Here is a 19,501-nt window from a genome sequence, read left to right as displayed (position 1 = left end):
TTGGGAGAGGTGTGGTTCCAATCTTAGTGTGTGTGGTTAGATTAAATAAAACTAATCAGTTCTTAACACCAGCCCAGTACTATTATCGTTTGATGAATGAACCCATTAAGATCTGGAACTATCAACATCAGCAGGTACATTTCCAGCATGATACATGCAACTGCTGTTCCTCGTTTTGATACCAAGAATGCTTTATGATTTAAATGCACCAACGAGCAGCATTGGCACAGGGCACACCTTGAGTCGCCTGTAGACAACTTGAGGTACTTCCTCGAGTGTGAAAGTGCTGAGGACAGTTTATGATGTACGTCACCCCCATGTAACATTCTCTGAAGATAGATGTGTTTAATATTTCCAAGGATATATAATTTATTCTTCCAAAAGTTATTTTACTGGTTAAGTCCATTTTCCCCCCATAATGAACAATTTCATTTTTAATTTTGACATAAACTGGGATCGACTCAAAGCTGATTTTGCCAATTTAATTTTTGGCTGGCTTCAAGGGGAGAAAAGATCGATGCCAGTGGATCAATTGTGAAGTTAATTACAGTGAGTAAAGGGGGCAGCCTGGCATTATGGTACACTGCCAGGTCGCAGTCCAGTCACAGATTCTTTATCCCAGACTCTATTTTGGCAACTCTCCAAGCACTGCAGTGTAGTATGAAGTTACAGTGTTGAACAATAGCTGCAGTGGCAAGGTGGGTGTGGTGGGGGAGCGCGGGAAGGTAGAAGAGCATGTGGGCAGCGGGTGGGGGAGAGAATCTGGAGTATTAGCTGGCAGACCCATCAAGAATATTGGAGGAAAGGGAGAGCAGTGTTCAGGATTAGCTGAGCAGGGTTGTGGGTATGTCTAGGGCATGTAGAGGAGATGGGGGGTGGGGTGGTGGATGTGTACAATGTGGAACGTGAACCTGAGGCGCAGTGGGTGAAAAAAGCTGTGTATTTGTTTGAGTATTTCCTGGAGGTGATTGGCTGTAGGAGATGACTCGACGAAGGAGGTCAGTGCTGGTTGGCAGTGTTCATATCCCAGCTGGTGCACAATGTCTAATTTTCACTGCAATGCATTCCTTTCCAGTCTGATGTGAATGCTTTCCAAGTCACTGCAGCCAGTTAGCTCGAAGGAATTAGCTTCTTTTCCATTTGCTGAGCATTTTTTTTTCTTGGAGGAGGGCTTTTGCCTGCTTGGGGCCTACACTGAGACCAGTGTTTCTATGGAGCTGCAGAGGTCACATCAAGTTCAGAATCATTTGCTGCACAGAGTAAGAGCATTCTGTCCCATTTTCTATCTTCCAAACTGGAAAAAGCAAAACCAGATCTCCCCATGGGAAGCAGCTTCACGATAGTACTGATTTGACCATGGCGACAGATTGAATATGTCTATCTTCCCGTCCCCCTCCCAGTTTGCTTTATCTCTTTTTAAAGTTTCACACTGTCTCACCTTTGCACATAGAACTGAATGAGAGGCGTTACGTTGACTTACGGTTAGGATGAGCGCTGATGCTTGTGGGAGAAGGGCCCAGAGGTGTGGAGGAGCAGGATTTTCACGTGGAGAGAGTTTTTAAAATATTCCCTCAAAAAATACAAAATACAACATGGAGGTGATTGTCTCTTGGCACTGATTATTTTCGAATGAAACAACCTTGTTGAGATTTGTTTACGTGATTTTGCTTGTTTACCTATAGGGGTGCAGGGGGATAGTTTCAGGGGATTTGGACAGCTTGCATGTATATTGAGCATCTTTTTATGACAGCAAAATCCGCCAAGGTGCCAATTTGTACTAACCATTCCGCAAGCTTAAGTGTGTGGAGTGGAATCCACAATAGTGTGTGTTGGAGCTGCCCTGAATGGTGAGGTGGAAGGTTTCTCCGCTCTCCTTGTGTTCTTGCATGAGTCATTTGTGCCAAGCTTCTGTTTTTCTCAATGTTTTTTTTACCTCTCCTCTGATTAGGAAGAATCTGGGTTGTAGATTTGCAAGCAACTCCAGGATAAGGTTGCCAACCCTCCAGGATTGGCCTGAAGTCTCCAGGAGTTGAAGATCTATCCCCAGCACTCTGCTGTTTGCAACCCTGGAGAAAAATCATCAGGACGTTAAAATTATATATTTTTTTCTCTGTCATTTTCTTTGACCATTTCTCTTCATCAGATTCAAAAATATTGAACATGGTTGTGGGGGGGGGGGGGGGGGGGGGGGGGGGTGGTGGGGAAGAACTGATTGTCTGACAGTCGCGCACCGTCCAATTGGGTAATGAGTCTTTTAGCTTTCTGATTGGCGTAGAAGGCAATGAATTGCAAAGATGGATGTGTTGGCCGACTACGGTTGCAGCAAGAGGGCAAGTCACGTGATGAAACCTCCAGGAATACACTTAATCACAGTTGGCAACCCTGCTCCAGAAACCGGATACTTTCATCCCCTCGAGTTGCAAAGATGGTGATCAGGAAAGCAGAATGTGGTGGCTCCTATTGACAGACTGTGGATTCGTTAACTGAGAAATGGGCAACACAGAATCAGAGAGATGCAGCTTAATAATGTCAGAACCAGCAATGGGGTTTTCTTGCTGTTCCAGTGACTGATGGAAACCTAGCCAAAAGCGTTTGTTATTCTTGATTTAATAGGCCAGAGGGCACTTGTGGGAAAAATCCTGGATCCCACGACCCCTCATAGTTCTATATATAACTAATTTGTACTGTTTTTAGTTATTAATGTTGTACCAGCTCCTGTCAGTCGCTCTGTGAGGTACATGTCCTGAAGTGTTCCATTCCCTCCTACTTTGACGGTTTGGCATATTCTGTCGATGTACTCTGTAGAGAAAGAGAGAATGATCGACCTACAGCCTCAAGTCTGGGTTGTTAACTCATCACAGAGCTGCAGACTGCCGTTATGGGCGGGAAGGCTGTCAGCCAATTGTTTTGGGAATGAGTAGCTTAGTTTTTGAACTGGTTGTCCACACGTTTCTAAAATTTAACCTGAATGCCAACTTCAATATGAAATAATAAGTTTGGGGACTTTAATTTGAAGGCATTGGCACTAAAGGTTTTGACCTTTTTGATTTTAATCTTTTGGGGCGGCTGCTTCTTTGAAAATAAGCTTCTTTGTCTTATTGGCCAAGGGTTTCCAATGTGTGAAACTCTCCACTGATGTCTACTTTTCCATGAATGTCAAAGGGCTGAGCTGATTGCTGTTTTTGGTGATCTAGACCCTATATCCATATCTGAAAATATGACATGCCTCCTGTCTCCTTTAACCTGCTATTACGTGCAAGTTTGTAGATTGGGGAAAGTCAATCTGTGAAGACATTCGTCTCGCAATGGCTACGCAGCGATCAATTTAGACTCCTGCTCACCTGATAAATATGTGGCTGGTTTAGCTCAGTTGGCTAGACAGCTGGTTTGGGATGCAGAACAAGGCCAGCAATACAGGTTCAATTCCCATATCAGCTGTACCCGAACAGGCGCTGGAATGTGGCGATTAGGGGCTTTTCACAGTAACTTCATTTTCAGTGTTAATATAAGCCTTGTTATGACAATAAAGATTATTTATTTATTTATTTAAATACACCATCGACTTGCTTTTTCCTGGATGAGTGTAATATGATTCATTTTGGCTTGGATCTCGCTGAGGTTTTAGCTTCAGTTGATGAATCTATCAGAGGAAGGAAGGGGCCGACAGTCAGCACCGCTGTAGGGTGGTGGAACTTGCAACAGCTGAAATGAAGGGTGGGGGTGGCACAGTGGCACAGTGGTTAGCATTGCGCCTCACAGCATCAGGGACCTGGGTCCGATTCCGACCTCGGGTGGCGGTCTGTGTGGAGTTTGCACATTCTCCCGTGTCTGCGTGGATTTCCTCCGAGTGCTCCAGTTTCCTCCCACAGTCCAAAGATGGGCAGGGTAGGTGGATTGGTCATTCTAAATTGCTCCTGGGGGTTGTGTTTTGTTATGCTCTTGACGTAGCATTAGCTGCTTCCTTGATGTGCACTCTGACAAAGGAAGGTTCAGACTTGGGAGATAGCTTTAACACATTTATTAAAAATTCTCCTACTTGGATTCGACTCGACTGTTAATCCTTCTATAGCTACTCAGACGAACCAGTCTGCTATAATCCACGTGGTGGGTGTGATGTTCAATCAACCCTGTGTCTGTACTCACTGAGTGTCTCTACTGGAAAGAGAAAGATCATGTGTGCTGTGTCCTTTTTATATGGGTTGGTGTAATGCCCTCCTGTGGTAGTTTCACCTCTGTGTGTATCGTGAATGCCCATTGGTCGTGTCCTATCTTACTGACCTATTGGTTGAATGTCTGTGTGTCATGTCTCTGGTGCTCCCTCTTGTGTCTATCTAGTCTACGTGTATTTATATTAACCCCTTGTGTATTTACAGTTGCATATCACCACAGGTGGGGTTGCGGGAATAGGATTGGTGGAGTAGGACTGGGTGGGGTCGTCTTTCGAAGGATCGGTGGAGACTCGATGGGACGAATAGCCTCCTTCTGTACTGTAAGGATTCTATGTTCTGTGAAACAACTGGTGTCTCTGACCAATCTCTCTCAAAATGCTGATCGGGGATTACAAATCGCTTGCATCGAGGTTGACTCAGTCTCTAAATTTCAATTGCCTGGCCCTAGCAATGCTGGGCATAGCAGAGCCCATTGCAGAGATCTAACATTGATCTAGACTGGGAGCAAAGACTTTATGGTGAAACAGTTGAGGAACAGTGGAGAACCTTCCAAGTGATTTTTCACAGTGCTCAGCAAAGGTTTATACCAACAGAAAGGAAGGACGGTAGAAAGAGGGAAAATCGACCGTGGATATCTAAGGAAATAAGGGAGAGTATCAAATTGAAGGAAAAAGCATACAAAGTGGCAAAGATTAGTGGGAGACTAGAGGACTGGGAAATCTTTAGGAGGCAACAGAAAGCGACTAAAAACGCTATAAAGAAGAGGAAGATAGATTATGAGAATAAACTTGCTCAGAATATAATGAAACGAAAATCGCTTATTGTCACAAGTAGGCTTCAAATGAAGTTACTGTGAAAAGTCCCTAGTCGCCACATTCCGGCGCCTGTTCGGGGAGGCTGGTACGGGTAAAAACAGACAGTAAAAGTTTCTACAAATATATAAAACAAGAAAGAGTGGCTAAGGTAAATATTGGTCCTTTAGAGGATGAGAAGGGAGATTTAATAATGGGAGATGAGGAAACGGCTGAGGAACTGAACCAGTTTTTTGGGTCGGTCTTCACAGTGGAAGACACAAATAACATGCCAGTGACTGATAGAAATAAGGCTGTGACAGGTGAGGACCTTGAGATGATTGTTATCACTAAAGAGGTAGTAATGGGCAAGCTAATGGGGCTAAAGTAGACAAACCTCCTGGACCTGATGGAATGCATCCCAGAGTACTAAAAGAGATGTCTAGGGAAATTGCAAATGCACTAGTGATAATTTACCAAAATTCACGAGACTCTGGGGTGGTCCCGGCGGATTGGAAATTAGCAAATGTGACACCACTGTTTAAAAAAGGAGGTAGGCAGAAAGCGGGTAACTATAGGCCAGTGAGCTTAACTTCGGTAGTAGGGAAGATGCTGGAATCTATCATCAAGGAAGCAATAGCGAGCCATCTGGATAGAAATTGTCCCATTGGGCAGACGCAGCATGGGTTCATAAAGGGCAGGTCTTGCCTAACTAATTTAAGAATTTTTTGAGGACATTACCAGTGCGGTAGATAACGGGGAACCAATGGATGTGGTATATCTGGATTTCCAGAAAGCCTTTGACAAGGTGCCACACAAAAGGTTGCTGCATAAGATAAAGTTGTATAGCATTGAGGGTAAAGTAGTAGCATGGATAGAGGATTGGTTAATTAATAGAAAGCAAAGAGTGGGGATTAATGGGTGTTTCTCTGGTTGGCAATCAGTAACTAGCAGTGTCCCTCAGGATCAGTGTTGGGCCAACAATTGTTCACAATTTACATAGATGATTTGGAGTTGGGGACCAAGAACAATGTGTCCAAATTTGCAGACGACGCTAAGATGAGTGGTGAAGCAAAAAGTGCAGAGGATACCGGAAGTCTGCAGAGGGATTTAGATAGGTGAAGTGAATGGGCTAGGGTCTGTCAGATGGAATACAATGTTGACAAATGTGAAGTTATCCATTTTGGTAGGAATAACAGCAAAAGGGATTATTATTTACATGATAAAATATTAAAACATGCTACTGTGCAGAGAGACCTGAGTGTGCTAGTGCATGAGTCGCAAAAAGTTGGTTTACAGGTGCAACGGTGATTAAGAAGGCAAATGGAATTCTGTCCTTCATTGCTAGAGAGATGGAGTTTAAGACAAAGGAGGTTATGCTGCAATTGTATAAGGTGTTAGTGAGGCCACACCTGGAGTATTGTGTTCAGTTTTGGTCTCCTTACCTGAGAAAGGACGTACTGGCGCTGGAGGATGTGCAGAGGAGATTCACTAGGTTAATCCCAGAGCTGAAGGGGTTGGATTACGAGGAGAGATTGAGTAGACTGGGACTGTACTCATTGGAATTTAGAAGGATGAGGGGGGATCTTATAGAAACATATAAATTATGAAGTGAATAGATAGGATAGATTCGGGCAGTGAAAGCAGAACTAGGTAGCCTCAAAATAAGGGGAAGTAGATTTAGGACTAGGAGGAACTTCTTCACCCAAAGGGTTGTGAATCTATGGAATTCCTTGCCCAGTGAAGCAGTTGAGGCTCCTTCATTAAATGTTTTTCAGATAAAGATACCGTATATACTCGTGTAACATGCGACCTTTGAAGACCTAAATTTGGGGGCGGTCACATGGTACGCGAGATACAAAATTTCGGGTGTGAAGTACTCGTCAAGATTAGGCTGTTAGGCTGTTAAGCAGACCGTATCCATTAACGGAATGTCACATGGACATTATTATGGACATAATGAAATATAAAACAGGAATACATATGTAGGTTAATTAACAAACTTTAATAAAACTTTAATAAAAAACTATTAAAACAAACTTTTGCAGGTTAACTAAAATCCGTCAAATTCGCTTTCATTGCTATCAGTGTCATCATCAAATAAAGCTTGGAATTCTTCTTCATCAAGGCAGTCGTCATACTGATCATCTTCCAGGTCTTCAATATTTTCATCCTCTTCTCCTGCATCTTCGAATATAGCATCATCTTCACTTCCATCCAAAGCATTTGCTATTCCACATTTTTTAAATGCTTTAACAATCAAACCTGCATCTATCTCAGCCCATGCTTCTTTTACCCACAAACACAGTAGAGGCAAATCCGGAGCCTTCATATTCCCTCCCTTCGTAAATGATTTCTCTCCTTCCATCATCCAGTCATTCCATTTCTTTCTTATATTGTCTTTAAATGGCTTATTAATGGATACGTCAAGTGGCTGAACGACGCTAGTCAAGCCAGCTGGAACGATTGCTATATCGGTGTTTGATTCGCGAACAGCTTTCACAACAGAATCCACGCAATGTGACCTAAACATATCCCACACAAGTAAACTTTTTGGGCGTCGTAAACCACCTGCTCTTGATTCCCAAACTCTCTTCAGCCAAATCTTGCAACCATTATCGTTCATCCAACCTTTTTCATGGACATGGACAACGATACCATTTGGAAATTTTACTTTGGGCATTAATTTCCGTTTAAAAATAACCATTGGAGGAAGTTTCGTCCCATCTGCCATACACGTTAGTACAACCGTAAAATGTGTCTTTTCATTAACGGCGTAATTTGGTATCTCATTTGGTGTCTCAAAAAAGTGACTCGCATGATACATGAGGTATAGCATAAAATCATGTTTTAGGGTCTAAAATTTAGGGGTCGCATGATACGCGAGATCGCATGATACGCGAGTATATACGGTAGATAGTTTTTTGAAGAATAAAGGGATTAAGCATTGTGGTGTTCGGGCCGGAAAGTGGAGCTGAGTCCACAAAAGATCAGCCATGATCTCAATGAATGGCGGAGCAGGCTCGAGGGGCCAGATGTTCCTAGTTCTTATGTTCTTATTAGAATAAGGGAAATCGGTACGACTAACATCGCTCCATCATTTCATTACTCCTGCCTTTTTTTGCACGTGTTTTTATTTTCCAGCAGACATGACGGTGCAATATTAAATATGAGGAAAGATGTTTTCCAATCAAGCTTGTCCAGTTGTTCCAGTTCGTTCAGCTGGACATTCACTTACATTTTGAACTCTTCCAATGCTTTTAATTCCTCCGCATTATCTGGTAGAGTATTCCAAACATGTACTGTATCAATTGTACCTTCTCTTCCACCGGATGGAGGCCCCTGCTGTCTTCCCGATAGCCCGAAGTTCATGACCTCGGGTGCATGAAAAACACACTTCTCTCTCCGGAGGCGGGCTTTGGCCTGAGCGAACGGCTCGAGGACCTTGGTGAGGTTCTCCATGTGCTCCTTGTAGGAGATTTTGGTAATGAGGACGTTGTCCAGGTGGACGACCATTTGTGGTAATCCACGTAACATATTCCCCATGACACGCTAGAATATTACACAGGGACGAGGAGACCCCAAATGGCAAACGGGTATATTTGTAGAGACGCCAATAGGTGTTGATCGTTATGTATTTCCACAACTCCGGGTCTAGCATCAGATGTAGGTATGTATAGCTCAAGTCAGGCTTTGTGAAAGTCTTGCCCCACTTGAACCTGGCGTTAAGGTCTTCGATTCGAAGGACTGGTTAACGGTTGAGACGTGTCATCATAGAGTCACAACACAGTCGCACTGACCGGTCAGGCTTCATTACTGGGACCACTGGTGTGGCCCAATCTGCAAAATGGACAGGGTGGATAATGCTCAACTGTTCCAACCGGTCCAACTCGTATTCAAAATACCTAGGTTGAGCATTCTCACCCACGCTGATTGTGGCCATCTCTCCCTTAATTGTACTGAGATCTTCAGGGGAAATAACTGATGGAAATTTAACCAGCACCCCTTCCCGCCCATGGGGGTACATCTGGCATAGGCATTGCTAATCTAGGTGCAGATGTTACAGCCGATCGTGCCCCAATAGGAGTAAGCTCCTCCCCCTAATCACCTGGGGAGGAGACAGGATGCAACAAGGTTTATTCTACTACACAACACAATAACTCTCTCCACTCCCACCAACTCCCGCCTTGGTCGGCGTTCATATTCTGTGGGGGTTCTTCCAGTTGGGAGTAAGGTCCATCCCCGAATCGCCTGGGAAGATCATATTTCAAGGTCAAGGAAGGGAATTTGATACAATGTAGGTTCTGACCCCTTAGGCAGTCATAACATCTGTCATCACAGGAAAATGTCTGATGAACCTTTGTTGCACTTCTTCTTGGACTAGTATATCCTTTCTTGGGTAGGGAGACCGATGCTGTGTACAACATTCCAGCTGCGGTCTATACAACTTCAGCAATATTTATTTACTCCTGTCTCAAATCATCTTGCAATAAAGGCCCACATACCATCTTCTCTCCTAATGGCTTCAGTGAGTCATGAACAAGGACACGCTTTGGACATCAAAATTTCCCAATCTCTTGCAATTTAAGAAATACTCTCCATTTCTGTTTTTCCTCCCAAAGTGGATAACTTCACATTTTTCCACATTATATTCCATATAATTCCACCATTTTGAGGATGAATTTCTCACCATTTTCCTCATCATCAGTGCCTTCTGGGATTCAGTCTTCATTTGTACATCAACCATCTTTGACTTTCCCAAAAATCCACTGATTCTGTGTGCCTTTAAGTCCCTCCGCTGATTAATTCCGTCTCACATGAATAATCTTTTTCAGTCGCGTGTGCTAGGCTTCACCTTCTGATTCTGGATTACTGCTTGTTTGTCACTTCTGCTTCTCCCATTATCAGAGGCTGTTAATAAGGCCGCTGTGTGCCCTGTAAAATTATCCTTGGCACGTTGCCTTTGATTAAGTATCATCTAATAGAATTATTGAAAACATTCTAGCCCAGAGGGTCAAGAGGACAGTGACAGTATGGATACAATTTTGAGTAGGAGCCAAAAAGTTTAACGGCTGATTTTCAGATTGGAGGGAAGCATACGGTGTTGGTCCCAAAGGTCCGTATTAGGCCCATTGCTCTTTTCGATGTAATGCAGTGACCTGGACTTGGGTACAAAGGGCATGATTTCAAAGTTTGCAGATAGCACAGAACTTAGGAAATTGAATAAATGTTGAAGAGGGTAGTAATAAACTTCAGAATGATATAAAGAGAACCGTAAGACTATAAGTCATTGGAGCAGGATTAGGCCATTTGGCCCATCAAGTGATTATAGCTGATATGTTTCTCATTCCCTTCTTCTGCCTTCTCTCCATAACCCCTGATCCTCTTATTGATCAAGAACCTATCTATCTCTGTCTTAAAAACACTGTGACTTGGCCTCCGCAGCCTTCTGCGGCAATGAGTTCCACCGATTCACCACCCTCTGGTTGAAGACATTTCTCCTCATCTCGTTGAGGCTATGCCCTCAGGTTCTAGTCCCTCCTCCTTGTGGAAACATCTTCTCCACGTCAATTCTATCCAGACCTCTCAGTATTCTGTGAGTTTCAATGAGGTCCCAACTCATCCTTCTAAATTCTATCAAGTACTAAATTCCATCAAGTACAGATCCAGACTCCTTGTATGACAAGCCCTTCATTCTCAAGATCATTCTTGTGAACTTCCCCTGAACCCTCTCCAAGGCCAGCGCATCCTTCCTTAGATATGGGGCCCACAATTGCTTGCAATATTCCAAATGGGATCGGACCAGAGCCTTACACAGCCTCAGCAGTAAATTCCTGCTCTTGTACCCTCGCCCTCTCAACATAAATGCTGACATTACATTTGCCTTCCTACTTGCCAAAGGAACCTACATGTTATTTTTTACAAATTCAGAGTACCCAATTCTTTTTTTTCAATTAAGGGGCAATTTAGCATGGCCAATCCACCTACCCAGCACATCTTTTGGGTTGTGGGGGCGAAACCCAGGCAAACACGAGGAGAATGTGCAAACTCCACACGGACAGTGACCCAGAGCTAGGATCGAACCTGGGACCTCAAAGCCGTGAGGCAGCAGCACTAACCACTGCGCCACCTTGCTGCCCTGGAACCTGCATGTTAATCCTCAGAGAATCCTGAACCGAGACTCCTCAGTCCCTTTGTGCTTCAGATTTCTGAAGACTTTCCCCATTTAGAAAATAGTCTATGACTCTATTTTTCATACCCAAGTGCATAACCTCACACTTTTCCACATTGTATTCTATCTGCCACTTCTTTGCCCATTCTCCGAGCCTGTCCAAGTCCTTCTGTAACCCCCCTGCTTCGTCAACACTACCTGTCCCTCTGCATATTGTATCATCTACAAATTAGCAACAATGCCCTCAGTTCCTTCTTCCAGATCATTAATTTACATCATGAATAGTTGTGGTCCCAACACTGACTCCTGTGGAACATTACTAGTCACTGCCTGCAGGCTGAAAAGACTCCTTTATCCCCATTTTCTGCCTCCTACCAGTCAGCCAATCCTCTATCCATGCCAGTATCTTGCCCCTAACACCATGAGCTATTGTCTTATTTTGCAGCCTCCTGTACGGCACCTTGTCAAAGGCTTTCTGGAAATCCAAATAGATCACGTCCACTGGCTCTCCTTTGTCTAACTTCCTTGTTACCTCATCAAAGAATTCTTTTTTAAAAATTTTAAATAAAACAGTCCGAACTTCACCCTTTTATTGTGGAGGGCCACCTAGCACGGTTGAATCCAGCGCCCCCCTTGGCCAGTTCTGCTCCCAGGTCCTGGTAAATGCGGATTACGCTGTTCTCCCACCTGCTGCTCCGCTCCTTTTTAGCCCATCGCAGGACACATTCTTTATCTGAGAAGCGGTGGAACCGTACCACCATAGCCCTCGGCGGTTCATTCGTTTTGGGCTTCCTTGCAAGGACTCTGTGCGCCCCATTCAGTTCCAGAGGGCGAGGAAATGCTCCTGTCCCTATCAGGGTCCCCAGCAAAATGGTCACAAATGCACTCGTGTCCGACCCCTCCGCACCCTCGGGTAGGCCCAGAATGCACAGGTTTTGCCTCCTGGACCTGCTTCCAAGGTATCCAACCTCTCCTGCCACCTCTTATGCAGGGTGTCATGTGCCTACACCCTGACGGCCAGACCCAGTATCTTATCTTCATTATCCAAGACCTTTTTCTCAACCTCCTTGATCGCCTTCTCCTGCATTTTCTGGGTCTCAAACATTTTCTCCATTGAGGCCTTCATCGGGGCCAGCATCTCCGTTTTCAGGTCAACAAAGCAGCTTCTAAGGAACTCCTGCTGTTCCTGCGACCACTGGGCCCACGCTGCCTGATCCGAGCCGGCCGCCATTTTCTGTTCCCGCGCCCGTTCCAGCCGCTTCTCGGTGCTCGTTTGTTTCGCCGTCCTGCTCTTGGTCCTCTCCATAAACTAATGTGGGGAGCCCTCTAGCGCCGTTTGCCTGCCGCGTTTCGTCGGGAAGGAGCCGCTAAAGCTCCTTAAAAGGGTCCGTTAGTCCGTTCACGGCGGGAGCTGCCGATTACGCGACCTACCCGTGCATGGCCGCCACCGGAAGTCCTTCCTCAAAGAATTCTAAAAGATTTGTCAGACATGACCACCTTTTGATAAAGCCTTGCTGACTCAGCCCTGTTTTACCCTGCACTTCCAAGTTCTCCGCAATATCATCCTTAATAATGGACTCTAAAATCTTACTAACGATCCAAGTCAGGCTAATCGGCCTATCATTTGCCCATCCTCGGCCTCCCTTCCTTCTTAAACAGGGTGTTATATTAACCATTTTCCAATCCTCTGGGACCCTCCCTGGCTCCAATGATTCCTAACAGATCACCACTAATGCCTCCATAATCTCCTCCGCTATCACCTTCAGAACCCTGGGGTGCAATCCATCCGGTCCAGGTGATTGATCCACCTTCAGACCTTTCAGCTTCCCCAGCACCTTCTCCTTAGTGATGGCCACTACACTCACTCTGCCCTCTGACCCTCTTGAAGTTCTGGTATCCCACTGGTTTCTTCCACCATTGAAGATTGATGTACAGTACCTATTCAGTTCCTCTGCTATTTCTTTGTTCCCTTTACTACTTCTCCAGCCTCATTTTCCAATGGTCCGTTCTTGCCTCTCTTACCTTTTATATATCGACAAAATTCTTGCAATCTCTTTTTGTATTACAAGATAGCTCACACTCATATTTCATCTTTTCCCCCTTATTGCTTTTTTTGTTGTCCTCGGCCTGCTTCCCAATACTATGGCTCCTCGTTAATCCTGGCCACATTGTATGGTTTTTCTTTCTCGCTTATGGTATCCCTGACTTCCCTTGTCAGTTATGGTTGCCTCATCCTGCCCTTAGCATGTTTTCTCCTCCTTGGGATGAATTTCTGTTGTGCCTCTCGAATCACCCACAAAAACTCCTGACATTGCTGTTCCAGAAAGGTGGAACGGGCAGATGCAAGGCAGTCAATGGGATGATTATCATGTATGTCTGACCTGTTGAGAATGCACAGTCTCTTGTTGCATTAGAGATTCAGAGAGGAATTGATTTTTACTCTGATAGTCCACCCTTCAGTCATGTTTGGACAGTCTTCTCGAAGCTACCAAGTTTTGCAATCTCTATCTGCCCCAACTGCAATGTATCTACAGGCCTTGCCCCAGGATGCACATGTGCATCAGCTGGAGATGGATGTAGAGAACTGTGAAGTAATTCAATAAAATAGGAAGAATGAGAAGAAGCAATTAAAAAGTAAAAGGTATGTTTTCAGATAGAAACCCGAGGGTTTATGGATGTAAATCTTTGAAACTGGCAGCAGAAAGTAGACAGAATCTTGTCTCTATAAACTGAGGCAAAGTGGACAAAAGCAAGGATATTATGCTAAACCTTTATAAAATACCTGTGAGACTCAGATGGAGTAATGTGCCTAATTCTGGGCAGTCCACTTTAGGAAAGATGTGGAAGAGCTTTGGAAGAACTGTACCAGATTTGGAAAGACTGGAGAGATGCTGAGGGTGTTCTCCTTAAAGCAGTGAATGTTAAGGAGAGATTTAGTAAGAGTATTTAAATTAATGAAGTTTATTTTTGATGGAGTAAATAAACTGTTTCCAATAAAGCATTGATACCAGAGGACACAGGTTTAAGGTGAGATAAAGCTGAGGTGAGATTAAGCATTTTTTTCTTGTATTACTTAATAAAATAGATTTTTGTGATGAAGCTTTTCGTCTTACACTCGTGATGACAATTCACAAGAACACCAATGTACGGTAAGGCAATTATACTGCATGAGGAGAGTGCTGCTTAATTGGCAAGTGGACTCTGATTGATAGAGGCATTGCCATGGAGAATGCACCAATTGATGGTGACTGACAGTTGACTGTAGGTAGATAATTCCAAAGCTCAGCCACCCTCTTGAGGTAAGAAATTTTTCATTATCTCATACTTAACTGGCCAGCCCTTGGTTTTGAGACTATGAGGCTTTGTTCTTGAATCTCAAACTAGAGGAAACAGCATCGACCCACTCAAGCCCTTTAAGAATTTTATACCTCTTCGAACTTCCAGGGAATACAGGTCCATTCTGTTCAATTTCTTGTCATAGGACAGCCCTGTTGTCCAAGGAGTGAATCTTGTGATCCTTGGTGGCAGCCCTTCGAAGGCAAGTATATCCTCCCTTTGGTAAGGAGATCAAACCTGTGTGTAGTACTCCAGTGTGATCACACCAAAGCCCTATATAATACCAGCAAACCTTCCTTACCATTGTACTTGTACTCTCTTGCAATAAAGGCTAACATATCTCTTGCTTTCATAATTGCTTGGTGTACCCGTGTATTAACTTTCTGAAGCCAAATGATGAAGACAGCTTTGAAACCCAAAGAGCTTTCTCTCTTTTTTGTTTGGACTGGTCCATTAATTTTAATGTTTCCGGCTGCTGGGAGCCAGTTGATTCAGTAGTCCGGTTGATACCACTGCCATTCTTTCAGTAAGGATGCTTGTGCTGTTTCTCCCAGCCCAGCTCTCCACCCACACTCAAAAAGCAGACAAGCAAAGGCACACTCGCAGCCACTTTAAGAAAATTGAATTGTTGAGATTGTTCCAGATGCATATCTATTTTGGGGATCCTGTTCAGATGGAGCTTCCTGATAGAAGGGGATTTATGTTGTTTGTTTTGTCAATCGCCTTGGTTACTGCTCATAATTTGTGAACTTCCTTGTTGCTTTTACAATTCAATAGCAGTATCTGTGACTCAGCCCTCCCCTTCCCCACCCCTGCACATTTCCCTTCACCACACCACCCCTCCCAATCTCCATTATGCTGTGCAATTATGTTCCTCATCATTTTTACAGGTTTTCTCCCCTAAGCGTTCATGTGCCTTTCAAACGATGGAACCAGCGGTAGAGAGTTGAGTTGTACAAACCAGAGATGGCTGAGATTTCCCCTTGTACCATGCTCGAATTATATGTGGAGGTTATCAATTTATGTAGTACAGGAGGGTGCCTCTGTCGATGAAGTTTTATCTTGACAATAACCCACATCTTTAACAGAGTAAGGGGTCAGGGACGCAGTGAGAGTTAACTTTTGTGTGTGTACAATAGAAACCTTGTGACGGTGACATTACCCCTTCTGTCTAGCTATTACTCCTACTGCCTAACTATTACCCCTACTGTCCAGCTATTACCCCTACTGTCTATCTATTACCCCTACTGTCTAGCTATTACCCCTACTGTCCAGCTATTACCCTTACTGACTAGCTACTTTGGGTAAACCTTTTATATCCAGATTTATAATGGAATAAATATATGTAAACTTCTTGTTTGTCACGTTGCAATTGCAAGCTTCTGGCCGCCAGGTATTGGTGTTGTCCTCTTTACTCCCAACCTCTCGGTCTCTTTCTTGTGCGAATGGGGTTGTCAACTCTGTTTAAATGTGTGGAAATGCTCCTGGAGGATTCATCAGAAGATGACCTGCCTTCAGCAGCTTCCCCATATTCTTGGTAAAGCTGTAAGCCACTTTTAAAATTTTATTTTGAATCTCCACATACTACTAGCTCTCGTTAGCCCTGATCCCAATTCCAAAGGTGTGCTGCCTAAATTTAAACTGTAAATGGCCCTGTTCTACCCTCGCAGAATAGCATTTGCCTCCCGAGTGCTCCTGCTGCTGGCAACTTGGGGTGGTGGGAGAGGGTTTGCTGAATGGCCCACCTCTGTGTGGTTCATGCATACACAGTACGTTGGCTGTTGTGACTTAGAACCAAACTGTGTTGTCTCAGTCCTGCTGGCCTCCCCAGTATTAGGAACTCACCACTTCAATGCAGATTAGAAGCCTGAGGGAATTGGGACCAATGAGTATCTCTTGGAATCTCAGTGAGACCTGAGAGAGCAAGGAGGAGAGGGAGGTAGAGAAACACAATTGAGAAAAAGCAATACACACACTGGGGTAGGGTCAGGGGAGAAATACAAATTGCGGATAAAGAGAGAGGAAAACATTTCTCTCTCTATAGATGCTGCATGGCGTGCTGAATATTTCCATAATTTTCTGTTTTATTTTTTATATTAGGCCTTCCCTCTTGTACAACTTTTCTTGACATGTATTCTGTAAATCAAAATGGACAGTGCTGCAGGAGAATTTTGAGTAACTAATTTTAATAGCTTGCCGCTGACTCTGGGTACAGTAAAAGCGATGGTATCGTGCGGGGAAGCAGCCAAGTATGATTGTTTGCTGATTGTTGCCTTCTCTCTGATAGGCCTGCATCGATGAAAACCTGGACATGGTCACTTTTCTGCTGGAGCATGGAGCTAATGTTAATCAACCTGATAATGAAGGCTGGACAGCGTTACATGCAGCAGCTTCCTGTGGTTTCATGGAGATCACACAGTGAGTGTGGATACAGCAAGTGCATAGAAACCTATTCATCCTCATTGTTACGCCTTTCCAAAATAAGCATTGATTTGACCTCGTGTCTCCCAGTATTCATAAACCCCAAGACCAAATCAGCAATAGTTGACGAGGAGCTTCAAAAAGTCCCTGACTGACTCCAAAACACAAAATTGTGTTGGAAATGCAGTGGGAGTACAGACCTGTATGCTGTCGATGTCCCAATATTCCTCCACTTTTATTGTAAACATTTTAAAAAATGGAATTATTGTAATAGAAAGAAATGCAAACATTCAAGGCAGACAATTGATTTTCTCGGTTGGTCTGGAAGCATGACTCTCAGTAAAAGAAGAATGACTTTGGACACTCTTTGGTGCATTTCCAAGTGAAATCTACAATTAATATAGATTATAATTTTTCTTTCGGCTAACCAAAACGAAGCCTTATCAACTCTGTTAAAAACCTCTGTCTGTCATTAGGGAATGACTTTTTTCATATTTCAAAATGTTTCCCCCAGGAATAGTATTTATCTTCTTTAAACACAAACGGGCTGTTAACTGTCATCTGTTTCTCCTCTCTCAGGGTTGCACAGAGTCTTCTATCCAAGTTTTTGTCCTGTAAATTAAAACTATGGAATATTGCTTCCAGCCACGCTTGAGCATTCCTGTGAATTTGTTTATAGCAGTAATAGAGCAGAGGTTGGTCCAGACTTCCCATGACAGCATTGACTGGGCACATGGACATGTCCACTAATGCAATTTGGCACTTATCACTGGCTTGATAGCCTATGTAGACAACAGTAACGGGAATGCTTGTCCTGACCTCCCGCCACAAGAACACAACAATGTATAGAACTAGAAGAGGGCACTGTAAGACCATCTGCAGTTCCCAAGATTGAAAATACCCATCACTTTTTCATCTCCCATCCCTTTTTCATCTCCCATCCTCTTGGTCACTTTATCTGCCACATATCTCTCCCACTACCTCTTCAATCTTCCTGCACTGTCCACCTCCATTGCCTCCTTGAGCGTATGGTCACTTAGCCCCTCTGTGTAAAGTAACTAAATTTCAATTAACCAATCGCCTTACCTCTCTTGAACTATTTTTAGACTTTGTATGGCCAAATATTATGAGGAATCAGCTTATGTATATCTCTGTCAGATATTAGATACACAAATGAAGCCTGATCTGAGCTGTCATACTGAGAGAATGGTTAGCAAAGGATATGGGATCTTGGACTTCATAAATAGAGCTGTTGAGTACATAAACAGGGGAGTTATGCAAAACATGTACAAAAAGCTGGTTATGCCAGACTACATTATTGCCTAGTTCTGGTCACCACAACTTTGGAAAGACATGAGGGCCTTGAGAGGGTGTAGAGGAGATTTGCCTGAGCAGTTTCAGGACTTGAGGATTTTAGCTGCAAGGTAAAGTTGGAGAAGTTGGCCTCTTTCTGTGTTGTTATGGATCAATTTCTTTATGAAAACTTTTCCTCAGTCTAACATTCTTGTTTCCTATGCTTTACTTCATAGTGTAGATGGCTAATTTATTTAGTTACCCATCTTGGCACCCTTTCCACTGTCAGGATCACCCACTGAGCAAGTGTTCAGAATCTTTCACAATAATCCAGGTGGTCAGACCAAACTAATTATCATTTTATGGGACTTACCTTAATCCAGAGCTGGGGGCAGTAACACCCCCATTGTTTATTCCTCTTCGTCAGTCTTATTACTTCTGCACTGATCTTTTTGAACCTCTTCTAAGTGCCATCTATCTGCTGGGTCTGTTATCTTCTCAAAGGGCTCGATTTTTCATGAACTTGTTCCCACAAAGCTGACCCTCCCTCATTGAACCATATTTCTTTAGGTGTTTTATTGTTCTCTAATATTTGCCTATGACATTCGTCTAGTTCACCAATCCGTAGGTCGAGCAGTTATCTTTTTTCTTTTTATAAATTGCTGTTATAGGAACCAAAGAACATAGGAATTAGGAGCAGAAGTAGGCAATTCAGCCCTTCGAGCCTGCTCCGCCATTCGATCATGGCTAATCTTTTCCTGGTCTCAAATCCACCTCCCCACCTATTGCCCAAACCCTTTTCTAAAATCATTTAATGACTCAAATTCCACTGCACTATGGAATTACACTGCACTATGGCAGCGAGTTCCACAAATTTACCACCATCTAGATTAAAAGCAGTTGCTCCTCAGCTCAGCTCTAAATCTGTCACCTCTCAGCCTATATCTGTGACCTCTCATTCTAGATTGTCCTACAAGGGGGAACATTTGGCCTACGTTTACTTTATCAATCCCTTTTAGTATTTTACACACCTCGATCAGTTTCCCTCTCATATTTCTTATGTCCCATTGGGCAGACGCAGCATGGGTTCATAAAGGGCAGGTCGTGCCTAACTAATTTAGTGGAATTTTTTTCGGACATTACCAGTGCAGTAGATAACGGGGAGCCAATGGATGTGGTATATCTGGATTTCCAGAAAACTTTTGACAAGGTGCCACACAAAAGGTTGCTGCATAAGATAAAGATGCAGGCATTAAGGGTAAAGTAGTAGTATGGATAGAGGATTGGTTAATTAATAGAAAGCAAAGAGTGGGGATTAA

The 19,501-nt window shown here is 43.6% G+C and overlaps 1 protein-coding gene across 4 annotated transcripts in view; it reads left to right on the top strand.

Annotated features, from left to right (window-relative positions):
- LOC119971660 (protein phosphatase 1 regulatory subunit 12A-like) overlaps window positions 1-19,501 on the top strand; it is a 266,177-nt gene that overhangs the window by 110,495 nt on the left and 136,181 nt on the right. For all 4 annotated transcript variants that reach the window (XM_038807505.1, XM_038807503.1, XM_038807502.1 and 1 more), the window contains exon 2: window positions 16,756-16,886. In XM_038807505.1, coding sequence (XP_038663433.1) covers window positions 16,756-16,886 — 131 coding nt within the window. The remainder of the gene's footprint in view (window positions 1-16,755; window positions 16,887-19,501) is intronic.

Source organism: Scyliorhinus canicula, chromosome 9 (genome assembly GCF_902713615.1).
Source record: "Scyliorhinus canicula chromosome 9, sScyCan1.1, whole genome shotgun sequence".
Lineage (NCBI taxonomy): Eukaryota > Metazoa > Chordata > Chondrichthyes > Carcharhiniformes > Scyliorhinidae > Scyliorhinus > Scyliorhinus canicula.
Note: the sequence above shows the minus strand (reverse complement) of the source record. Positions and strands in the feature narration are given on the sequence as shown.